Consider the following 18572-nt stretch of genomic DNA (forward strand, 5'->3'; position numbering starts at 1 on the left):
TTTGAGTTAAACTGTAATTCTTTCCCACTTTTCACAATTTGTTATTTTTCTTAGTTGGCTCCACATAACCCGCAAAATCTAATATCCTTCATTTTGAAAATTGCCATCTTGCAATAACATATGATAATTTGACATTTCAAGTACAGACAATTTCTATAACTCTACAACATTTGTGATCGGAGAGAGAGAAGTCAAATACACATACATTTCAATCTCTCACCTGCACAGAGGTGGCTCCTCTGCAGCAGACCCAGGTGCTGGGTATGGGGTACAGGATTCTTCACTTGGTGTAGATGGGGAGGAGCCCGGGAGGTAGACGGCACTCCACAACATTAGATTGCGAACATGGCATACAGGATACAGCACCTGTGAAATAGAAAACATGGAGGAATAGCAAAGAGCTTAACAAAACTTTGTGACATATAGTAGCAGTAGAGCCTTTCCAGTATATAAGCAAAACTACTTACAATTTCTGATTGAGAAGAATACAGCAAATTCTTAAAGGAACGGTTTCCAGCTCTAAGAAGTGACCACACTGAGCATGTTCGCTCTTGAATATGTTTTTCACTTCTTTCCTTGGCATTATTACAAAGAAAAGTCCCAAACAAACAGGAATAGGTGTGCTGCACCAATTTCACCTGAATAAAAGAAAAAAGAAAAGCACATAATCAGAACAAGTCAAACGGTCACACAATCTTTTGTGACCACTTTTACCATTTCATATAAAGCTGACTCACTATACTCTCACTCACTATACTCCAGAGGTCAGTAAACAAATACAAGTGCCCTTCAGCCTGGTTAGCCAAGAGGCACTGTATGTTACAGCCAAAGCTCCACTAAAGTGCTACTGCATCTGCTCATGTATTTTTGAGCATTTAATAAATGTCTAGTTGAAAGTTCCCTTTAGGAGGTGTTCTTCTAGAGCATGTGAGACAAGACACTTAGAAATAGATACAACAGTGTAATAAGGAATATGGTTTATATGCTCATAGCCCCTCCTGCAAAAGACACTTACCAGAAAAGCCTCATTAAACTCAAAAGAACAAGGGAATTGTCTCTGTAACTGGTGAACACAATCTAACCACTGTAGGAAGACTGGGCAGCGCTCATTCAGGTCTTCAGAATTTTCCCCATGTCCACAGCGATCAGCAAACTTGTGCCCAAAGTCTAGCCACTCTGTCTCCACCAACACTTGAAAACCCTTTAAGGGCAGAAAATTATGATCAACTTTTCATTGGCTAACTGTTCACATAGAACAATAATAACGACAAACAATAATAATAATAAATAGTAAAACATTTTTTTTTTTTTTTAAACACACGCAAATGCAAAATATCCTACTAATAACCAATTCTGCTGAGAAATGTCTGTGGCAAGATGTGCGTATAATGTGATAAATACTATAACCTTACTTATAGCCAACATATTTTATTGGGTACAATGTATTGTGCATAGGTAATGTTTTTCTGTAAAAATTAAACCAATTAGGTCATATGAATTAAAGAGGCATTCAGACATTCAAAATAAAAAATGATACTCACCTTCCCATGATTACCTGTAGCTACTGGTTCAGCAGTTTCCAGCCTTCCAATGCTCTTGAGATGATGCATCAAAGCTGGATCTGCCCTCTCACTGGCCAAGACAAGGCATTAATGTAGTCAGTGACTGGCTGAGCAGGCTGGTCCTTCTCTGATGTGTCATCTCAAAAGCAGCTACAAGCGGGGAGCTACAGCAGACTGTGGTAGGCAAATATACTTTGATTTTTTTTTAGCAACCCCCATCAACATATGTAAAAATGTTTAATCCAGAATACCCTCAACAATAGGTATGTGAAGAAGTCATATGAGATTATAATACACAGAATAAAATTGTATAATGCCATACTGGAAATACAGACCTTACATATGTATATAGTCAGTTCAGAGGCTGAAAGAAGCTCCAAATCTTCTCTGTTTTATAAGAGGGTTGTAACCTATAATGTGCTATGTATGTTATTGGTAAGGAAAGAGCCTTACTCCAAAAAGGGTCCCTGACTGTAAAGAGGGTCTTTATTTAACCCCTTCGTGACCCAGCAATTTTTTGGGGGGACAAATTTCTTTGATCCTCACATTCTAAGACCCATAACTTTTTCATTTTACCCCTGACAAAGTTGTATCAGGGCTTTTTATTTATGGGACAAGTTGTACTTTTAATTGGCACACTTTGTTTTATCATATAATGTATTACGGAGCCAGGGAATAAATATATGCAAGGCAAACTGAAAAAAATATGGAATTGTGCAATTTTGTGGGGCAATTTTTTCAGGGTTCACATCACGGTATCTGAAATGCTATCTTTACTCCATGGATCAGTACGATTTCAATGATACCAAACATGGGTCATTTTTGTTTAGTTTTAAAAGAAAATTGAAAACTTGAAAAAAAAAAAATAATAATAAACTTGGTTTAATGCCATCTCATCCTATAACTCTATTTTTCCACCAATGGAGCTATGTAAGGGTTTATTTTTTGCACCATAAGCTTTAGTTTTTAACTGTACCACTTTTGCGTATATATGACTTTTTGATCACTACTTATGTTAATTCTGGGACGTGATGTTACCAAAAATCAGCAATTTTGGCGTTTGGAATTTTTCGTTTACACCTTTTACAGTGCAGCATCAGGAACATCATCATTTAAAGGGGTACTCCAGTAGAAAGCTCATATGTACTGGAAGGATTAAGATTTTTAAAGAGAAGTAATTTACAAATCTGTTTAACTTTCTGGCACCAGTTGATTTAAAAAATAAATAAAATTTTTTTCCACCGGAGTACCCCTTAATTAGATTGGACAATTATGCAGGTGGCGATACCAAATGTGTTTGTGTTTATTTATTTATTTTTTTTTTACAGTGTTTTATTTGAACAATGGGAAAAGGTGTGGGTGTGATTTGAACTTTTATTAAGGGGAGGATTTTTTTAAAAAATTTCCTTTTTTCACTTTTACATTTTGTTATATTACATACCGTATATATATGTGTATGTATGTATGTATGTCTGTCACCTGTTATTGCCTGTTCACCTCCTCTACAGGCATTATTATTACAAGTTAAATGGGAACGGTCATTAAAATATAAATAATTAATTAAATAATTGTTGCTATTGTACTCCTTGTCGTAAATAAAAAATCTTTCTAATGTACTTGTTTAACCCCTTAAGGACGGCGGGCGTATGCAGACCAACGATTTGCGGCTTTCCTGGGTCAATCGGGTCTCTGGTGACCCGGAAAAAAAGGGTGAATGGGGTTGTCCGAGACAGCCCCATTCACCCTTACCCAGCAGGAGTGAGGTGGCACAGGTGCCGCCTCACGATCACGTGATTGATCGGTCGGAATGACCGATCGATCACGTGATTGATCGGTCGGAATGACCGATCAATCACGACCCTACTGGGCGGCGATCGGGACGGCGGAGATCAGCGCCGGAGGGGGTCTCCTACCTTGCCCTGGTCCGGCGGGGGTTCCCTTGGGATTGGTGGCAGCGACAGGAGCAGCAGGATCGGCGGCAGCAACGGTGGCGGTCCCAGCGGAAGGATCCAGCAGGAGATGAGGCCTGATCACTTCCTGCTGTTGCTTAGCAACAAATCGCAGCATGCACAAGCAAAGGGCATGCTGGGAGTTGTAGTTTTGCAACAGCTGGAGTTCCAAATACAACTCCCAGAATGCCCTTTGGTAGTCTGTGCATGCTGGGGTTGTAGTTTTGTAACAGCTGGAGGCACTTTTTTTCTATGAAAAAGTGTGCAGCCAGCTGTTGCAAAACTACAACTCCCAGCATGCCCTTTGCCTTTCAATGCATGCTGATTGTTGCAGTTTTGCAACAGCTGGATACACATTGGTTGTGAAACTGAGCTTGTTAGCTAACTCAGTGTTTTGCAATCAGTGTGCCTCCAGCTGTTGCATGCAAAAATACAACTCCAAGCATGTACTGAGAGACTGTACATGCTGGGAGTTCTAGTTTTGCAACAGCTGGAGGCACACTGGTTGTGAAACACTGAGTTAAGTAACAAACTTTGTGTTTTGCAACCAATGTGCCTGCATCTGTTGCATAACTACAACTCCCAGCATGTATGGTCTGTCAGTGCATGCTGGGAGTTGTAGTTTTGCAACAGCTGGAGGGTACATTCACACGGGCGGGTTTACAGCGAGTTCTGCTGCAAGTTTGAGATGCGGCAAAATTTCCGCCGCAGCTCAAACTCCCAGCGAGAAACTCATTGTAAACCTTCGCCCGTGTGAATGTATCCTTAAAACACTACACTAACACATAATAAAGGGTAAAACACTACATATACACATAGCCCTAGTCCCCCCACTCCAATAAAAAAAAAAAAAAACGTATGGCAGTGTTTCCAAAGTGGAGCCTCCAGCTGTTGAAAAACAACAGCTCACAGTATTGCCGACAGCCACTGACTGTCAAGGCATGCTGGGAGCTTTGCAACAGCTGGAGATACCCTGTTTGGGAAACACTGCTGTAGGGTATTTTTGTGGAGGATTCAAATACCCTATTTAGTCCTCAAATGCGCATGGCGCTCTCTCACTTCGGAGCCCTGTTGTATTTCAAGGAAAGAGTTTAGGGCCACATATGGGGTATCTCCGTACTCGGGAGAAATTGCGTTACAAATTTTGGGGTTTTTTCTCCTTTTACCCCTTATGAAAAGAAGGAAAAGTTGGGGTCTACACCAGCATGTTAGTGTAAAAAAAATATTTTTTTTTACACTAACATGCTGGTGTTGCCCCATACTTTTAATTTTCACAAGCGGTAAAAGGAAAAAAAGACCCCCAAAATTTGTAACACAATTTCTCCTGAGTACAAAACTACCCCATATGTGGACGTTAAGTGCTCTGCGAGCGCACAACATGGCTCAGAAGTGAGAGCGTGCCATGTACATTTGAGGTCTAAATTGGTGATTTGCACAGGGGTGGCTGATTTTACAGCGGTTCTGACAAACGCAAAAACATAAATACCCACATGTGACCCCATTTTGGAAACTACACCCCCACGGAACGTAACAAGGGGTATAGTGAGCCCTAACACCCCACAGGTGTTTGACGAATTTTCATTAAATTTGGATGGGAAAATGAAAAAAAAAATGTTTTCACTAAAATGCTGGTGTTACCCTAAATTTTTCATTTTCACAAGGGAAAATAGGAAAAAAGCCCCCCAAAATTTTTAACCCCTCTGAGTAAGAACATACCCCATATGTGGATGTAAAGTGCTCAGCGGGCGCACTACAATGCTCAGAAGAGAAGGAGCGCCAAGAAAAAAATGTGTCCGGAATTGAAGGCCACATAAGTTTACAAAGCCCCCATGGTGCCAGAACAATGGACCCCCCCCCCACACACACACACACACACACACACACACACGACCCCATTTTGGAAACTACACCCCTCGTGTAATGTAATAAGGGGTACAGTGAGCATTTACGCCCCACATGTGTCTGACAGATTTTTGGAACAGTGGTCCGTGAAAAAGAAAAAATTAAATTTTTCATTTGCACAGTCCACTGTTCCAAAGATCTGTCAAACGCCAGTGGGGTGTAAATACTCACTGCAACCTTATTAAATTCTGTGAGGGGTGTAGTTTCCAAAATGGGGTCACATGTGGGGGGGTCCACTGTTCTGGCACCACAGGGGGCTTTTTAAATGCACATGGCCCCTGACTACCATTCAAACGAATTCTCTTTCCAAAAGCTCAATGGCGCTCCTTCACTTCTGAGCATTGTATTTCGCCCGCAGAGCATTTTACGTCCTAACATGTAAAAGTTGTAAATTTGGGGAAGAAACTGCACTTTAGTGAAAAAACTTTTTCTTCATTTACACATCCGATTTTAACGAAAAGTCGTCAAACACCTGCGTGGTGTTAAGGCTCACTGGACCCCTTGTTACGTGCCTTGAGGGGTGTAGTTTCCAAAATGGTATGCCATGTGGGGTTTTCCTCTGTTCTGGCACCATAGGGGCTTCCTAAATGTGACATGCCCCCAAAAAAACATATCAGCAAAATTCACTCTCCAAAATCCCATTGTTGCTCCTTCCCTTCTGAGCCCGCCGAACACTTGACATACACATATGAGGTATTTCCTTACTCGAGAGAAATTGGGTTACAAATTTTTGGAGGCTTTTTCTCCTATTACCACTTGTAAAAATTCAAAAACTGGGTTAAAATGCTGACTGAATGTCATTCTGAATACTTTGGGGGGTGCAGTTTTTATAATGGGGTTATTTATGGGGTATTTCTAATATGAAGGCCCTTCAAATCCACTTCAAACCTGAACTGTTCCCTGAAAAATAGTGAGTTTGAAAATTTTGTGAAAAATTGGAAAATTGCTGCTGAACTTTGAAGCCCTCTGGTGTCTTCCAAAAGTAAAAACATGTCGTCAACTTTATGATGCACATATAAAGTAGACATATTGTATTTGTGAATCAATATATAATTTATTTGGAATGTCTATTTTCCTTACAAGCAGAGAGCTTCAAAGTTAGAAAAATGCTAAATTTTCAAATTTTTCACCAAGAAATGATGCAAGTATCGACAAAAATTTAGCACTACCATAAAGTAGAATATGTCACGAAAAAACAATCTCGGAATCAAATTTATAAGTAAAAGCATCCCAGAGTAATTAAAGGGTAGCTCCCATCATCACTTTTTTTTTTTTTTCCTGTCCCTGCCTATTACCCATCTATCCCTAACCCCCTCCCTGCCTTTAATTAAAAATGCTTTTTTGTCTGCCTCACTACCAGGCAGACTTCCCCAGCAGGCACCACGTCACTGATGCCTGGTGGGGCCAGCACTTCCGCCCGCAGTTCACCTATACAGGGTGCCTCCAGCCGTTTCCCCACTGCAACTCCCAGCTTGCCCTGACATCTATTGGCTGTCAGGGCATGCTGGGAGTTGTAGTGGGGAAACAACTGGACGCACCCTGTATAGGTGAACACCGGAGCACATACCGCTCCCCACCGCGCAGCCCGCAACCCCCCGCCAGCGCGCCGCTCCACTCACTCCCCCTCCCCCTTAGTTCACCCAGAGTACCCCCTCCCCGCCGCGCAGCCCGCAACCCCCCCGGCCCCGCCGCTCCGCTCCCCACTGCAACTCCCAGGGCATGCTGGGAGTTGTATTGGGGAGACTGGAGGCATACTGTATAGGTGAACAGTATACATAATACTTGAACATATACATAATACATGTATACATAATACAGTGAACATAATACTTTACCTTGTCCCCGAGCCTGCGCGCGTCCTCTTCCTTCAAAGCGCTCGCTCCCGCCTGTCTGATTGACAGGCGGGAGAAAGCACAGCAGTGATTAAATTTCGACTCGTTGCCAGGCTTCAACGAGTCGAAATTCAGTGGTGACATCACTGCTGAATGCATTCGGCCACTAGGATGGCGACCCCTAGTGGCCGAATTTAAAAGTGATTTTAAACTGTTTTAAAATAACTTTTTTTAATTAAACTATATTAGAGATATGTTGTAGTACTTAAGTACTACCGTGTTTCTCCGAAAATAAGACCGGGTCTTATATTAATTTTAGTCACAAAAAAACACAATAGGGCTTATTTTCAGAGTAGGGCTTATTTATTTATGGGGGGGTTGCAGTGTTGTTGAGGATGGGGGGCTGTGGGAGTGTGGAGGATGGGGGGCTGTGGGAGTGTGGAGGATGGGGGGCTGTGGGAGGATGGGGGGCTGTGGGAGTGTGGAGGATGGGGGGGCTGTAGCAGTGTGGAGGATGCCACACCCCCCCTTACCCATATGCTACAGCCCCCCATCCTACCACATCCACATTACTGGCGGCCACGGTCCGGATCTGGACCGCGGGCCGCCAGTTGAGTACCCCTGGCCTAGGTCTTATTTTCGGGGTAAGGCTTATATTGCAGCCCACCCCGAAAATCCAGCTAGGGCTTATTTTCGGGGTAGGGTGTATTTTCGGGGAAACAGGGTACAACATATCAATTTTTTGTTTTCATGACAGTGCCCATTTAATGCTTAAAGTGACAGTGGTCAGATTTGCAAAAAACGCTCCCGTCCTTAGGGTTATAATGGGCTTCAGATGATGTCACGCCTACTGGGGAACGCCCCTTCCCAGTCTGTGAATCTGACCGAGACTGAGCAGAAAATACAGAGAAATATCAAGGTAAAAAACTAAAAAAATAAAATTATAAAAATAAAGGCATGGGGTGGGTTTATTATTATAGGGGCAGTGAACTGGGAGGATTATAAAATTTAACAAGATCATGACAGGTACTCTTTAATAATTTTTTTTTCTCTAAAGTTTCTTTTCATTGAACCAAAATAAAGACATTGTGTGATCAGTGGTCTAGGAAACAAATGCTTTTATTGCATGCCTGCCTTGCTAAACACATCATAAAACATACTGTAGTGGCTGATACCTCAATGCTCCTGTAATAAGGGTCCAACAGGAGCTTGGAGAGAGCAACAATCTGAGGAGTGCGGTCCCATCCATCTGAGCAGTGCACAAGGACTGGTCGTTGATCACGATCCAAAGCATGCACTACCAATGAAGAGGCCTTTAGCAGCATAGAGAGATGTTGAAGCCATTTTGTTCCCTCCAAGGCAGAAAGCCAACTGAGGAAGAAAATACAAATGTCTACTTTAAAGCCTCCATGAGACATAAATGTAGAGAAAAAGAAAAGGCCGCACATAGACTCCTCATCTTTAAGGCGTCCATACACTATAGATATCTGTCGGATGAATCCACAGATTTCTGCAGGACCAACTGGTTATCTACTGTGTATGGGAACCTCTCAATCCTTCCCAACAGGTGATGTCATGGTTCAGAAGGATTATGCATGCCAAATTTCAGTTGACCGACCCCTTTGTTCTAAGGGAGATAAGCTTTTGTCAGCGGAATCTCTCTGTATCAAACACATGGACGCTCAGCCAAACTAAATGTTTAGATACATTGGGTCATCAGGAAAGATTGCTGTTAGCCAAAAGAGTATTTGGTCATCACCCATCATATATATATGTATGGCCAGCTTAAGTGGTAAATTGGTAGACAAAGACGTCCCACGTGGAGACAGCCAGGAACAGAAGCATGACCAGATAATTTATACTTACTTAGCTGGGTCCGGCATCTGAGTGCATAGCAGCCGTAAAGACTGGAAGCTCTTGCGGATGGAGTGTATATTAGCCATTCCCATAAACACTACTTCACAGTTGGGATAATACTCTGAAAAAAAAAATATATATATATCTTATTTAATGTTAAATAAGCCTTACATATAAAACCTGTACCAACTAAAAATGTTATACTGTCAGACAAAGCACATGGTCAAATATTGTGCATATACTTCAGTACCGATGATGGATTTTCACAACTTCACCTGCAGCCCACTTGCCTGCTACCTAAAATCTCTAAAGCGTCTCCAATGTCTGACAATCACAAACAAGGGAACCTATGTATGCATGGTCACTGACAGCTGGACAACAGACCAAAAATGCTATATTGCTTTCACTGCAATACAGAAGGCTGTGTGACTGACGCTTGTAAAAGCCAGCTGTTCTTTGGGGACTCACAGCACCAAAACTACCACAACTTTTTACTAATGTAAGAACTGCAATTTTTAAGTGTGGAGATCTTTATTCAAAAAGTTGTTTAGAACATCTTTATATATGCTCCACAAACCTTCTATTACTCATCAAATATCATAAAAGAAGTCCTGTTTAAATGTTTAGGGCATATAAACTTTATGTAATACTAGTATTCCCCCTGCAGTGGGTGCTCTGTCTGGCAAGTGCCAAGAGGCTGTGTAGTTGTTCAGAAAATTACAACACAGTGCTGTAACCCAATAGGCAAAAACCTTTATGCTGCCAGGTGCACCACTACTTCAGCAGGCAAAGAAAGTTACAGTTATATTCAGAATTGTTAAAAAATGGGCTTCAGACAGCTGGAAAACAAACAAAAAAATATATATACTTACCTTCCTAGCTCCTGTTGCCACTGTTCTCTTGGAGCAAGTCCTGTCATACAAGGGTATGGCACATTTATTGACCACACAGCCGCAGCAGTATCCCACCATAGCCACTGATGGGCTTTAAACATACAAAGTATTCTGACCAAAAACCAATCTCTGTAGTATAGTGTGAAGCATCTCTGACAGAGTGGGACAGAGTATCAGAACTATTGACCTAGGATGCCACATTATCGACTTAAATAACATTTTATTTCCTGGATTGGTACGTAAGGATCATAAGCTGGGCAGTGGAGCTAATAATAAATAATTTAATCTTGCATGTGAAGGCCAATAAGTTGAAAAGTTTACAGTAGTTGCTTAGCAGGCAGCAAAAAGCACTCACCTGGGCATTCACAGCCTCCACCTTTGGCACGGTTAGCCACTGCAGCAGCATAGGACCGTGCATCAAGGATCAACAGCTTTTGTGGCTGACTCTCAGAAGATGGGGGTACATTAGACAAAGAGGAATCTAAAAGGTAAAATACAGGACACTCACAACTGGGTAAAAGCAACAAGGTTAGAATATAGACACACAACTAATATATTTGCTCTAGTAATAACAGGCAACATAAAGATGATTGCCAATAAGATTACGGCACTTACCAAAATCAATATCTGTAAGCACGCCTCCATTGATGTGGCTACGGGAACATGAGCCATTGGCCAATTTGTCTGAACTGCTTCTACTGCTGTCAATTGCACATGCCTTGGCTATGGACTGAACAAGATTCTCATCATCTGCATTCCTCCATCCCCACCAACTAACCTCAGGCTGCCCACAGCGGGCAATAACAGCTCCATTACTCTGGTGCCTATAGGAGAGAGTTCGACATAAGAGTTATTGAAATATGTTAATAGTTTAGATTGTAAAAATCTATTACAGATTTGAGGGTTGTTTCCAGTGAGTGAACACAAAGCCCAACAATTGTACAATTAAAAAATTGCATAAAATAAACCTTACGGCCTGTTTGTACACTTCAATTTTACTGAAGTTGCATACCAAGTGTTTGAATCTGCTTTCAAGAAGTGCCAGACCCCAATGCAGAAGGCTAGAAGATATTTGTCTCAACACAGACAAACCCTTCTAAACCGCAGACACCAGGTTGATAAGCTGAATGCACCAGGTCCTGCTTCTGGCAACAACATTAATGTCAAGTGTGAACCAAAGAATTAGAAGGGTTAACTGACGTCAGTTCAGCATTACCTGTACACTACTGCAGGAATACGTTTCCAAGAGCGAAAACTGGCAACACTTTCCAATTCGGGGTCTGTTATCCATGCAGGAACAATCAGTTCTTGTGAATAGCTAGAACACAACCTTTAAAAGGGTTGAGAAAATGGTTTTATAAAAATAAGTACATTACGGAACTTTATAATGGGGGACTTTATATTAGGAAAAGAAGCTAATGAACTATTGTTGAGGGTCACAATTCTCACACCTACCTAAGCAATAAATTACTGTTACTAAACACCCAAAACACAATATGGAAGAATACAAGAAGAAACAAAAAGGGGAAACTATCCTCTATACTAAAAAATGTTTACTTAACCCCTTAAGGACTCAGGGTTTTTCAGTTTTTGAACTTTCGTTTTTTCCTCCTTACCTTTTAAAAATCATAATTAAAATTTTGCACCTAAAATTCCATATGATGGCTTATTTTTTGCGCCACCAATTCTACTTTGCAGTGACAGTCATTTTATTAAAACATCCACAGTGGAACGGAAAAATTCATTGTGCGACAACATTGAAGAAAAAATGCCATTTTGTAAATTTTGGGAAGTTCCGTTTCTACGCAGTGCATTTTTCGGTAAAAATGATACCTTATTATTCTGTAGGTCCATATGATTAAAATGATATCCTACTTATATAGGTTTGATTTTGTCTTACCTCTAGAAAAAATCATAACTACATGCACGAAAATTAATAGGTTTAAAAATTGTCATCTTCTGACCCCTAAAACTTTTTTATTTTTCCGGGTACGGGCCGGTATGAGGGCTCATTTTTTGCGCCGTGATTTGAAGTTTTTATCGGTACCATTTTTGTTTTGATTGGACTTTTTATTCATTTTTTGTGCTATAAGAAGTGGCCAAAAATACGTAATTTTGTACTTTGGAATTTTTTTGTACGCCATCGACCGTGCGGTTTAATTAACGATATATTTTTATAGTTCAGACATTTCTGCACGCGGCGATACCACGTTTATTTTTATTTACACTTTTATTTTTAAATGGGAATGATTTAAATGGGTGATTCTTACTTTTATTAGGGAAGAAGTTAATTCATCATTAGTAATTATAATTTTTTTCTTTTGTAACTATTTTTTTATTTTGCTATGTTATAGTCCCCTCTAGGGAATATAAAATGCATTACATTGATTCCTAACACTAATCATTGGCATAGAACTACATGCGGATGATCAGTGTTATCGGGGCTTGACTTCTCCTGCCTGGATCTCAGGCATGGTGAAGTCATTCGCTAATCGGACGGGCCGGAGGCAGGTAAGGGACCCTCCTGCTGCATCTAAGCTAATAGGGACACCGCCGGGATGCAATTTTTTCAACTTTAGACACGAGTATTACTAGTGACCACAGCTGTCGCCCCCTCCCATAGACATTAATGGGGGGTGATGACGATGGCCACCCGAAGCAAAGCACAGACAGCAATCTGAACATAAATCGCGGGGGGCTTATGGACAAGACTGCATGAGCAAACACACCAATCACCTACCACCACCACAAGGGTGGGACACACCCCCTTCCCCTGAGAGGATTGCTAACACTGTGAGCTAATGAAAAGAGATATTTTTATAATAAATATAGGAGATAGAGCCATAAAAATTAGATAAGTAACAATTTTTATTTTTGTGGTGATATCTGACAGGCGCATTAAGTCTTTAATGCCCTATGACTTACTGTAACTATGATATAAAAAATAAATAAATAAACACTTTTGACATGTCACAAAGATGTCAAACATTTTGATCAGGGGGGTCTAAGTGCTGAGACCAGCATTGGAGATAACTTGAGGTCACCGTCAATGGCAACACCTAAAGATGTTAGATGCAACCTGCCAGTCACGTCTGGGGTCTGGTCAACCTCTCTGTGATTGCAGGGTGTCATGGCAATCAGGTTATTTCGGAAAGTTGCCATGAAAGGAGTCCCACAGGCAGGCTGTAATAGGAGACTAGTGATTTGATACAGTGTTTGAGAATAGGTCTAAGAAAAACTATTATTAATTCACACAAATATTAAACTAAAATTAAATATTAGTTAAAATACTTCAAAAGTATATTTAGTGTTTACTACTTGATGTTAAATAATCTGTATACTTGTGTGGGTTCTTATAAAGCTTATTTACCTAAATTTTTCATTGATGTTAGAAATTCTCCATGCATTATCCATATCAAATCCCATCCGTTCCACTTCATTCTTAAAGCGAGATATCACATGATCACCTGAAAAACAAAATTAAGCAGGTAAAAATTATGAAAATTATACTTGTCAAAATGTTTGCCTATTAGACAGATAAGCCGATTGATATAACATAGTTCCAGACAAAGTCATTGGCTAACAGCTATAACCTCCAACTTTTAACCCTGCCTCTCTTAGTTCAGCCAAATGGATAAATTATTTATATTTATATGGAAAGTAGGAAATCTGTCTCTCCCGACATGAGAAGTCAGGAGAGCAGTCCGTCGAAACCTAAGAGCAAGATTAAAAATTTTTTCATACCTGGCCGACATAGGTCTCCATGCTGTTCTTTTTCACTAGCATAAACCTCCATGCACCAAGCATGGTAAGCAAAAGAGAAGAGATCTTCTATACGACTAGGTGGGCGCAAGGTAGCATTGAGACGTTTCTGCCATTCCTGAACCTGTTCAAAGTTGAAAAACTGGCACCTGGGATTAGAGCAAAACCTTATTAGATGAACATAAACATTAAAAAGACCTTATTAAAGTGCACCTGTCACTTCCATATGAGGTATGGAGTTCCAGACTCCAATAGTTAGACCATTAAGAGATGGGAAAGACCTTTGTGGTCACAGTTTGTAAACTAATACTTCCCTCAATTTCTAATCCAGCCGAACATTCGGAGAGGGCGACCTAATCACAGAGGCACGCCTCCTCCTGCCCTGACCCACTCAGCATGCAACTCTACGTCAATACAGCAGGTCAGGACGGGGAGGAGGCATGCTGCTGCAATTTGGCCAGCCTCTGAGCCTGTTCGGCTGCCACACTAAACAGAGGTACAGTCTCTCTCATCCCTAAATGCCCTCCACACTTCGTACAGACGTGACAGATGCACTTTGTGGGAGGAATGCAGTTCACTGTGCTGTGCACTGAGGCTCTGTGACATGCCCCAGGCTCTCAAAGCAGGCTGATTTACAATCTAGAAACCAGAAGCCCTGCTAGCCCCGCCCAAATTTCCTGTATTTTGTCCCAGCCGAGACACAAGGACAATTCACACAAAACCAAATTATTTTTAACCCCTTAAGGGCTCAGCCCATTTTCACCTTAAGGACTAAAAACATTTTTTGTTTTTGCACTAATTTTTTCCTCCTCCCTTTCTAAAAGTCATAATGAGTTCAATTTTGCACCTACAGACCCATATAAGGGCTTGTTTTTTGCATCACATCCCTTATTTTATAACATTATCTGCAGCAAAACAAAAAAAAATTTGTTGTGGGATGAAATAAAATAAAAAAACGCAATTTTGCTAATTTTGGTGGCTTCCGTTTCTATGCAGTGCACTTTTCGATAAAAATTACACTTTATTCTGTAGGTCCATATGGTTACAAGGATACCCAATTCATGTAGGTTTTATTTTATTTAACTACATGCACCAAAATTAATATGTTTAAAAATGTAATCTTCTGACCCCATAACTTTTTTTTTTTTCCGCATACGGGGCTATACGAGGGCTAATTTTTTGCACCGTGATATGTAGTTTTTATCAGTACCATTTTTGTTTTGATGGGACTTTTTGATTGCTTTTTATTAATATTTTTATGGTATATGAAGTGACCAAAAATGCTCAATTTTGGACTTCGGTATTTCTTTGTTTAACTTGTACGCCATCGCCTGTGCAGTTTAGCTAACCTTATATTTTAACAGTTCGGTCATTTATGCACGCGGCGGTACCACATGATTTTTATTTTTTATTACATTATTTAATTAAAAAATGGGAAAAGGGGGGAGGGGGGGTTTAAACTTTTCATAGGGAAGGGGTTAATAAACTTATTACCTTCCACCCCCCCCCTCTTTTTTTTTAGCACCCATAGGGGGCTAAACATGCAATCTTCTGCATGTTGCAATACTTTTGGCTTTGTTTTAGATGCCATGATCAACTTTCATTGCGGCGTCTAAAGTGGGTCATGGCTGCTGCTAGCAGTTGGGACCCACAGGGTTTAAACCGTTCTACGCCCGTGAGAACGGTTTAAACCCCGTTAAAGAGAACAGGGCGTACAGGTACGCCCCAATTCCTTAAGGACTCTGGAACGGAGGCAGACATGTATGCCCTGCGTCCCTAAGAGGTTAACCAGTGTATATTACAAATATACATATAATATTATTTACATTACGGTATATAAAAAGTCTTTGTGAATGGCAGTGCCCATTTAATGACCAATCATTTTTTTTTATGTTATATTATCACATTCTAAAAGCCATAACTTTATTTTCATGCTGAATGGGGAAAAGGGATACATTTTTTTTTTTCTTGTATTCCTTATTTCTTGGGAGGTGGGATGAACAAAATGCACTGTATTTACGATGCAGGATTTATACTATGATTCAACAGTAATATTAATTCTGTGTAGTTTTTATATTTTTCTAGTTGCTCTATGGAGCTTGGGCATATAATCATTTTACTGTTTTTATATTACACTGCAGTACTTCTGTATGGAATTGTACTATGTTGGTCACTATTGCCTCTGGCTATTGATTCAATCCTGACTGTTAGAACAGGAGAGCCTGGTAATCAAAGAGCTGAGTACTTTCTGCATCATAAATAGGATATATATTCAGGGCTAATATTCAGCAACGCATTAGGCAGAATAAAGCCCTACTGTGACATATGAACAAATATCACTAATGGATTAAACATATTGAAACCTACTTTTTACTGCCCTCTTACCTAATTACTTTGCAATCCTTGCAGGTCAAATGGAGCTGAAAGGGATCACGACATTCTACAGATTCTATCAGCTGCAGCGGAACCTACAATAAATCATACTTTTCTAACCACGTTGTACTGCACACAAGACGACACACAGTATTCACAGACATTTATAGAGTATCTCTATACTCTAATGGCAGTATCCCTCCTGCACAGCTCCATGGGGGTTCACCCTCACAAAATCCTCTATATACTGGTGTTAAAAACATGGTATTTTTCTATTAATTTTTGTTGGATCTGTGAGCTGGAATTACTTTGTGTGGAATTAGCGCATCCTGAATTCCCACATCCTGTACATGTTAAAAACTGGTTTATTAGAATCTGTGAGAGATCCAATTTCTAGAGAAAAAAAGCCTGACCTATTTAGGAGCATTCCTACACAGCTTACAATCTCGTAAAGAGGAAATGTTTCCAAGATTATGTTGATTTTTGAGCAATTTTAAAACATATATTATATAGATATCTATATATAAACACACTAATCCACACAGATATACATTTTTCCCCACTCTTTGTAAAGGTATTGCATTACTTATGTGCTAATGCTAGTTGGCTATAATGCTGAGAGACTATTACTAAAGCTGTATTTCAGAATCAATAAAAGTACAGCAATGGGTTTACAAGGTTACTCAGCTTTTATGTAGATTATTTGGGTGTGTTAACAATTAACTAGTGAACATATCCTTTCATCTTAAAGCTTTGCTGCTTATATTTACTTACTTTATTTGGGAAGCATTAACTAAAAGGGTTATTCAGGCTTTTAAAAGTTGTTGGCCATTCCTCTAACTTTAGGCACCCTTCTGATAATTTTTTTTAAGGGGCAGTGGCGCTTATGCAAGGAACACAGCCTCTTTACTGCTTTTACCTGCAATTGCTGTAATATTAGTGTTGTGTTACCAGGTACAGCATCACTGTTCTGACCGAATAGTCCATCAGTTCATTAATCAGGATAACCCCTTTAATTTGTTATATTTCCTAGTATTTGTCTAAAGTCTAACCTGGCAGCATGACCATAAAGATATATGTGCAGTTAAATACTTACATTGACAGAGGACTCCTTAAATTTGATGTTCAGACGATAGTTGGAAAGAGAAATGACCGCATCCTCTGCCCGCCCAACAAATTCCGTGCTCTCACCATGCAACTCTTGAAAAGGAACCTGGGCAGAGACAAAAACCATCAACCACACAGACCACATACAATACACACACACTACAAAATTAAGATTTCTAGGATGTTACCTATATACAGCCTGACCAGTGGGGACATGCTTACCTGAAGATTCTCATCTTCTCTGATCAGCTGCTTGCGAGGAAAAATCTGATTTGCTTGAATACATTCTAGACTGCTTTGACTTTCTTCATCCTAAGAGGGCATTCAGTGTAAATGTTCCCATATTTAAAACAATCTCTTATTATAAAAGACACAAACATGTCACATGTCTTACCATGTTTTATCCAGAACAAATATGGAAGGTAATGGTGGATGACTGCTCTTTCCCGAGGCCTCTCCACCACACAGAATTTTCCTAAGATACAGAGGAAGAAAATACTGTACTAAGATTACCCATCAAACCTCTAAATAAAGTTTATTAAAGGGGTTCCCAATTACAAAAACTTAATAGGGCAAGGATTAGGAGGGGGCATTTGTTTAAAAAAAAAAACTAATACTCACCCCTCCTGTCTCTCCCACCCACTCTGAAGTCTCTGAGGGATATGCCCTGAATCAGTACACTCTGCATGGGTCTGCTGCAGCCAATCACTGACATCAGCAGTAATATGAACGAGAATAGTTCAGTTTTACAGCACTTGTCTTATTCACCTGTCAAACCATGCCTGCTGAAGAAATCTAGGTATTCTGAAAGGCAGAACAGCAGCGTGCATGCCTTCTCTGTCTACATGATTGATGTAAAATGCTCAGTACTGGATGCCAAACCCTGTACATCAACCATGCAGGGCAAGGAGGGAGGAAGGAAGGAATCATACACAGTGCAGCAATATATAAAGAAAACCGATTTCCTTTTAAAAATGATCAACTATTAAGATGTCTATTTCCATCTCAGCTATGTAGGTGCCAGGTACTGTGTAAAGAATGAATTACATAAAACTTACTCACCTGCAAGAATGTCTGCCAATTGGGAAATGACTTCCTTTAATACATTTTACCACAGGATCTGGGAACATAAAACATGATGTTAGAGCAGTGGTGTGTGCCTATTCCATTACAAGCCTCATATCACACACTGGGAGCACACAATGCAGTAGAATAAGTAACAGCTATAATGCTTGGCAGTAGTTTTCGCTGACCAGAGTTATAGAAGCAACCTCTATACAAATGCAGAATAATCAATAAAAAAAAATTAATGCATTCTCTGCCTGCCCTCCGCTC

General features: G+C 40.2%; 1 protein-coding gene across 6 annotated transcripts in view; it reads right to left on the bottom strand.

Moving 5' to 3' along the window:
- The window catches only part of MTMR3 (myotubularin related protein 3), a 100693-nt gene that overhangs the window by 16028 nt on the left and 66093 nt on the right, over positions 1 to 18572 (bottom strand). For all 6 annotated transcript variants that reach the window (XM_056528683.1, XM_056528685.1, XM_056528681.1 and 3 more), the window contains exons 2-16: positions 18300 to 18357; positions 17632 to 17712; positions 17460 to 17549; positions 17227 to 17343; positions 16143 to 16225; positions 13740 to 13906; positions 13366 to 13462; positions 11212 to 11325; positions 10611 to 10819; positions 10351 to 10476; positions 9112 to 9223; positions 8421 to 8616; positions 1016 to 1201; positions 468 to 638; positions 221 to 366 (exon numbers count right to left, since the gene is read on the bottom strand). In XM_056528683.1, coding sequence (XP_056384658.1) covers positions 221 to 366; positions 468 to 638; positions 1016 to 1201; positions 8421 to 8616; positions 9112 to 9223; positions 10351 to 10476; positions 10611 to 10819; positions 11212 to 11325; positions 13366 to 13462; positions 13740 to 13906; positions 16143 to 16225; positions 17227 to 17343; positions 17460 to 17549; positions 17632 to 17634 — 1817 coding nt within the window. In that variant the 5' untranslated portion in view covers positions 17635 to 17712; positions 18300 to 18357. The remainder of the gene's footprint in view (positions 1 to 220; positions 367 to 467; positions 639 to 1015; positions 1202 to 8420; positions 8617 to 9111; positions 9224 to 10350; positions 10477 to 10610; positions 10820 to 11211; positions 11326 to 13365; positions 13463 to 13739; positions 13907 to 16142; positions 16226 to 17226; positions 17344 to 17459; positions 17550 to 17631; positions 17713 to 18299; positions 18358 to 18572) is intronic.

Source organism: Hyla sarda, chromosome 1, assembly GCF_029499605.1.
Source record: "Hyla sarda isolate aHylSar1 chromosome 1, aHylSar1.hap1, whole genome shotgun sequence".
Taxonomy (NCBI): domain Eukaryota; kingdom Metazoa; phylum Chordata; class Amphibia; order Anura; family Hylidae; genus Hyla; species Hyla sarda.